At 43.7% G+C, this 7,211-nt stretch overlaps 1 protein-coding gene across 2 annotated transcripts in view; it reads right to left on the bottom strand.

The window, feature by feature from the left end:
• Nucleotides 1–147: 147 nt before the first annotated feature.
• The window catches only part of LOC134549715 (transmembrane protein 178B), a 273,157-nt gene continuing 266,093 nt past the window's right edge, over nt 148–7,211 (bottom strand). For both annotated transcript variants that reach the window (XM_063395585.1, XM_063395587.1), the window contains exons 17-18: nt 3,722–3,806; nt 148–1,861 (exon numbers count right to left, since the gene is read on the bottom strand). In XM_063395585.1, the coding sequence (XP_063251655.1) occupies nt 1,724–1,861; nt 3,722–3,806 (223 nt within the window). In that variant the 3' untranslated portion in view covers nt 148–1,723. The remainder of the gene's footprint in view (nt 1,862–3,721; nt 3,807–7,211) is intronic.

Genomic DNA, 7,211 nt, shown 5'->3' with positions numbered 1-7,211 from the left:
TGCTGCCTTGTCTTTCCTGCCACTGGAGAAAAACCACATTGCTGATTTTATTACAGAAACATCAACTCGAGGAAAAACTCCAGTGGTGAGAATCACCCCTGACTCTGAATGAGTTGGGCTGCAGCACAATGTCCCAGGTGTCTCTGTGGCAAGCAAAAGGAGCAAAGCACAACCACAGTGTTCCCTGGAGAGTGACCCAGGGCTCCACTGGGCACTCTTCATTACTGCAAACCAAAAGACAGGCAGGACAAACCAGGTCCTATCACCAGCATAACTGGAAAGGAACTAGCAGCCTTCTACCCCCTTCAGTCTCAGTCAAGAGTTACAGAACAGCTAGGGCTGGAAAGGACTTTAAAAAATCATCTAATTTAGGTAATTTGTCCCTCCACAGTGCGGTCCAGAGTAGAACATTCTGTCTGGTTTCAGCATTATGCAGAAACTCAACTCTGCTTCCCCTTTAGGGGCATTTTTCCTTTAAGATTCTCCAGCAGAGGATGCTGTTGGAGCACAGGCTGCCAGGATTCAGTCCTTGACAGAGCTGCTGGAAGCCAACTCCCTTATGTCTGTGTTTTGGTAGCAGCAGAGTCAAGAAGTGAACTTAAACTAGACCACAGCATAACACATTACAGACAATCACATCAGAAAAATAGGAATACTTTTCTTTCTTCCAGGAAGCAAGGCAGAATCATGTGAATTTCTAAGTTAGAATAAGGGCAACAGATAAGCTTGCCTAAGTCAGTAATACTTCCTTTCAGCAATTAAAGCAAAGCTTATAAACAAAAGCTCATAAAAGCAAGAAAACTAATTATGGTACTGAGGCTCAGGGGAATGGAGGTTGCATATGGAGTGGTGAGCACTGTTTACATTACAGAAGAACAATCAGACACAATAAATAATAAACGTTATTTGGATGTCCTTACTGGCATTATACTACTGCAGGAATAAAGGAATACTTACAAAAAAGTAGACTCAGCTTGTTAAAGAGTCTTTCCAAGTGTACTTCATACAGCTTTGGGTCAATGATGTTTTCCAATTTGCTTCTGTGTAATATACCTAAATTGATCAAAGGAATACATTTCTACTATATAATTACTGGAACTCTGTGCTGTTGAATCTGGCAAGATGAAAAAAATAACATAAATAATCTTATCCAGATACATAAGGGGAATTTTTAAACTAGCTCTGAAGCTTTGTATCACCAATCTCCAGTTTATTTTGTGACAGAGTGGATAACCAACTAGCTGTTTCAATGTGGCAATTCCAACGTTTCATAGAATTCCTAAGCATTACTCCCCCCTCCCAAATATTTTTTTTCAGGATCCCAGTTTTGCAAGATTTTTACGTGGGTAAAGTAAATCTAAACTCTTAGAACACAAGGACAAGTATACTTAAATTTTACTTTAATATACAATTGCATTACAGCAGTAGCATCTGGCACACAGCACTCAACCTGTAGTGCTGTAAATGGAACAACGATGACTTCTTAGGGGAGGGGGAAAGAAAGATGGCATCAAGTTAACAGACATTTTTGAGAATTTCATTTGCATTTTTAACCCCTTTGACACCAGTCAAATCCCACACTTCCAACGGAAGTACCTCGCACATAAAACAGCCAGAAGGCCTATCAGTGTAGTGGGGTTAACCGAGTTAGTGAAGTCTCCTGTGCCTCTCCATGAGGAGGCCCTGGTAAGACTGGTGAGCACTGCCCCTGTGCCGTGAGTTCTCACTGCACTGCTGCCTGCAGCAGCTGCTCTCTCATCCGGGGGTCACAGAAGAAGCGGAGTTTGCGGGGCAGGAGCTTCACCTCCACAGGCACGGCTTCGTACTCCTCGTTATCAATGCCGAAGAACCCCTCGGTGCCCTGTGTGCAGGGAACAGCCAAACAGCATTTCAGCACGGCTGGAATGCTGAGTTCACTGATAAAATACAATTGCATACTTAGCTCACCCTCAACCAAGATGACCCCCTGCCTCTGCCTTCAGCCCATCTGCTCTCCAAAACACAGGGAGAGCTATCCCTCACCGCACAGAATGTATTAAGAATCCGGTGCATAAGATGTTACTAATTAGTGATAATTAAACACTAGGAAGCTCTAATGACCCACATTGTTTATACTGAAGGATTCTTTGCTATTGGAACTACAATTATGTGCACTTAGATCTTGGGTCTGCCATAGTGACATAAACTAATCTGCAGAAACTCCTGTTAAGTAACTTCTATTAAATCCATGTTACAAACCCCTTTCAGTGTTGTTTTACTGTATTGATCTGAAACATGAGATGCAAAGTAATTTACTGGCCAGGAATTACTCAGCAGTAGGATTTTCTCAAGTGTTTAATGCTGGTAAAGTCACCATGTGATTAAAACCATTAATCAAAATGGCAGGCTGACTTTACCTAAAACAAGTTCAGTGTCTGCTTTGCATGCCCTTGACTCACAGGAGGGCTGTGCTACACGGGTACTGAAACCAGCTCCAAGGGAACTCGGACACCAGAGCAGCACAGACTAGAGGAACTGGTAAGTTCTGGCAGTCAGAGGTACAGCAAAGCAGTCCATCTCCATCACCAGAACCTGGTGAGACTCATCTGGGCCGCCTCCAGTTCCTTCACTGGACCTAGGCATGGATCAAACAGCACTGCTCTGTACCATGCACCCATGTTCTGAAGATCTTAGCAGCAGCTGCAGTATGAACAGCTCATTTTATACCACAACCCTTACTTATGGCCCAGCTGTACTTAGCCCAGCACTGCAGAGTATTTTTTCAGAATCACAAATCTGCCATGATCTGAATTCAGTGGAAGTATTAGGATGCTGGTTAATCATGACATTGTAGATCATGATTTTTACTCAGAAGCCAGAGATTTTTTTACCTTTCAACACATTCTTTCTCCCTTAAAATGTAATTATTTTGTTAAATGATAGATCACTTGAAGACAGAAATTATCTATGAGATTGATTTCATGTTCTTGTAAAAACAAGAAACGGTCCTCCGAGGGCTGCAATAACAGCTCAGAAGCAGGAAAAGACAAATCTAAATTACACAGCCATTTCTTTCTCAGCTTCATCATCTCAAAGTTTTGAGGCACTTCCTTATACTGATCTCAGCTCCCCTGCCCTGTCTTACCCTCCTCTGTCTCTAATATTTATCTTCTTCTCTACAGCACAATGCCTTCTACGGCAAAGTGTACACATCTTCAATGCTAAGGAGAAGATCTGCATATCACAGCATCACAGAATGGGTATGCTGGAATCAACAGTGGATCCTCTGATCCAACCTCCCTGTTCAAGCAGGGTCATCCCAAAGCCCATGGCAAAGGATTGTGTCCAGATGATTAAGTATCTCCAACAAAGGAGACTCCACAACCTCTCTGTGCTGTTCCAGTGCCTGGTTACCTGCACAGCAAGGAAACTTCCTCATGTTCAGGTGGAACTTTCCATTCATATGCAACACACTCAAGAGACCCTTTAACCACCATGACTATCTTCATAAAAGATCTGCCACTATTTCCTGGCAGAACAAAACTTCCCCTGCAGGTTTACAGACCACTTTGGGAACTGCAGTATGTCTGTCCTGGCAAGGGACTCACTGGCTGCACTGTTGAACTGTCTCACTTGCAGTGTAATCAGTCTCCCAGATTTAGAGCAGGACTTTCTTAAAGTGCAGCATCAACAGGTACAAGAAACAAAGTGAAAGAGTTTTTCAGTTCTCTCAGCTTCTCACCTCTGGAAGTTGCAGGATGCATCTGCTGGCTTGGATGTGCTGACTCCCTTCAAGGCACACGTGTGGATCATGCATCTTTTGACTTCTGTCCAAACCAAAGGAGAGATAAGGTAAGGACATGCCTCTCTCAGAAACAGCCTTCTTCAGGATTTTGTTGTGGTAAATCACTATGCATTTGGTAATCGTAGAGGTTATATACATATATATACACACAAATATTTGTGGGTTCAACTGTGAAAAAGTGCAAGAGTCCTTCCCTCTTCTGCTGCAGTCAATGCATATCAGAATGCACCGACAGCCTCCAACCAACTTCTGCTCTGAGGCTCACTGAATATATCTGAACACAGAGCACAGTTTTGTGCTCTTCACTTCCATGCTCAGCTGTGCACCTCCTGCAGTGACCACCATCTCCTGATATCTCATGCACCTGAATCTACTAGCAACCTAAACAACCTAAGCCAGAAAAAGATACAATTATAGTTACATTGAACCATTGAATTACTATCTAAAAACAAACAAACCCCCCACATTTTCATACCAACACCAATCAGCATGACACTTCTGATCAGCTGCTTCTGTTACCACTCATGAAGAAACCCCCATCATTTTATCCATTCCAAATAACACACCCAGTTTTGACAGTTTCTCTCTTCTGGTGCTTGTGAGATTCTCATTTATGTACTGTGCTTAGATAAGTGCTGCTTCCTTTCCTACTTCTGCTGATGTCAAAAGGAGCACATGGGATGCAGTTTCCTGTCTTGGACAGCTGGTGTTGCAAGTGCCACATGGTCTTTTTGAAGGCTTAGGTTGCTGTCCTGTCACAGGCTCAGCTGCTAGAGAACAGCAAGCTGTGATTCCTGCTGCCCCAAGTGCTGCAGAGTGAGCACAAGCTCTGGGCTGTGCTGACCTTCCCCTGGCCTCCTGACTGACCACACACAGAACCTCTGACTGACCACGGGCAGAGGGTGCCCTGCACCCCACACAGCAACCTCTCAGTGTGGGCCCCTCTCCAGAGAGAGCAACACACACAGAGCAAAGAGAACAGCACAGGATTGCAGTGTCAGTACACCACAACTCTCAAGCACGGCACAACTATCACAGATATTTATTTCTCTGACAGGCAATGCCTACTGTCCCCAAATTTCCATCTCTAGACTGATGTGAAAGAAGGGTATATTTAAATATTGCCTAGGAAAAGAACTCACAAAAGCATGTCAGAATCTCTTGGTACACCAAGTCTTCTACGCCCTGAGGAAGGCAGTGTCTCTAAAGTCACAGAAAAACCCAGAGAAGAAAGGGTTGAAACAGGAGATGAAAATCAAAGACAAAGGAAGAAAAGCTAAGGAAAGGGCAGGAAAGGACAGCAGCAATATTAACTGTGGAAAGTTTGGTTTTAATCAAATATGTATACACTAAAAGATTGATGAGTGACTGTGAGGGAATTAAACATCCTCCAGCAATATAAATTATAAATCATTGATGGCATGCAATACAGTCAGTTTATACAGTGCTGTGCAAACAAGCAGCAAAATTCCCCACTTAAAGTTTAACCTGCTTGGAGTTTGTCATACAAGGTCCTAGATACTGGGTACATACAAGGCATACTCTGGTGAGCAAGCAGATTTTTATGGTCAATGAAGGCACACAAAGCTCTATAGAGATGTAATTGTGGGGTCAAGGTAAACTCAAAAGAGCCAAGGCATGGAATTAAAGATCAATCAAAGGAGAGCACTGGTAGAAGCAAATAAGACACAACACTGCAGCGATTGCCCCTCTAGTGGTCCAGCATAAAAAAATCGTAATTCATTTCCCTTGGACTCTGCTCTTCACTCAAGACCAGACAGCAATGAGAAATAGGAACAAGACCAGAAGTCTAACAGCAAGTTTCCACTGATGGTTGTATCCCATGCTGAACTACAAAAATACAGGCAGAGAGAGAACCACACCACCTACCGCACATAATACACAACTGGAACCTCATTTTCGTATCCAGAAGCCGCCAATGTTAAATGATTCAGAGTAAGACCTCTAACAAAAAAGCCCAGTTTTCTGCATTGTAGATGACAACAGTACTTGTGCCCTGGAGTGACAGCTCTCCATATTCTCATATGCAGAATCTAAACTTGCTACCAGGAGGTGGACAACTTTCCATGCCTGCTCTCCTTCCCTGCAGCACTTCTTAGTAAGCACTCCATTGTAAAAAACTCTTCTTCCCCCTTATCTAAACACCATCTTTTGTTCACACAAATCTGATCCACACTAGAGGACATTTTTATACACTTGGGATGACCTCATTCTTTCTTGGAAATCCAACAGCAGCTGCCCCCCAGCACATTGATGCACCCCCACACCTCCCCAGACACACACACTGCCTGAGCCTCCATGGTAGTTTCCTGCTGGATGTGTGGTTTTCTCTGTGTGACCCATCAGCTCTCATGAGCTCATGTCAGTGCCCTCTCCAATCTAAAAACCCCTTGGTATCTGCATTGATAAGGTTTCCCCTAAAAACCTTTCTCAACCCCCCAGATTCTGGTGTTTATACTACGCACTAAAAAAAGAAGAAAAAATAAAGAGTTGTTTCACACATTTCCAAAGACAAACCCTGTTGGTGCTGGGCAATGGGGAGCCTCTGATAATGGGCTTAACTCAAATGCAGCTGGCAAAGGCACAGTGGAACCTCTGAACACCCTGATTCTGCCTTGAAAAAACAGGGCACCTTTTTTCTGCTGTGACTCCTCTCTGTACAACTAACCATCCCCTCCCACTGCTCCACCACCCCCCACACCCCTCTTTGTCTTTCTTTGTTACCTACAGGCTTTTTGGCGCTATTTAATCAAAAGAGCTTGTTTCTCTGAACTTTGCTTGAACAGCTCAAAGCTTTCAGTACTGCCTCTAATTAGCTCTCCACGGCAGGGCAATGGAAATGCTCCTCAGAGGCTTTTTCTGCATGACACTGTAGCTGCAGTCAGAAAATGTGCCACACTGCTGCAGGAAGCATGTCCAGTCAACACAGGAGGCATTATTTACAGTGGGAAGACATTTGAATATGCCTCCCTCAAGTCACACAAGCTCATCTACATTTTTCTGCTAGCAATGTGTTTGAGAACCCAGAATAGCATCTTCTTTATCCCTCTCCCTTATGAGACCAGATTCCTCTTGTTTCTAATGGGAAGACCACCTCCTCCTTTCCCTCTGTAGCCTCAAAGCAAACAAATCAGTCCCAAACAACCATGGTCCACATGCTGATGCAATTCAAAAGCTGCTGCAGGTGGTAACCTGACTTACAGTGTATGCATAGGTCAGAAGATTCTACTCCCACTGAGGCTCCTGGGATGTTCAAATAAGGGGCCTGAGTTGCCATAGGTATCATAAACAAGTATCTTGCAGGAATTATTAGGGTGATGACAAGCAGGTAAAACTGCATTGAAATCCCCCCACTGATTTCACTAGAGGGAGCTCGAAGACTGAGGAAACAGTAAATTAAAAGGTC

This window comes from Prinia subflava, chromosome 4 (assembly GCF_021018805.1).
Source record: "Prinia subflava isolate CZ2003 ecotype Zambia chromosome 4, Cam_Psub_1.2, whole genome shotgun sequence".
In the NCBI taxonomy this organism is placed as follows: domain Eukaryota; kingdom Metazoa; phylum Chordata; class Aves; order Passeriformes; family Cisticolidae; genus Prinia; species Prinia subflava.
Note: the sequence above shows the minus strand (reverse complement) of the source record. Positions and strands in the feature narration are given on the sequence as shown.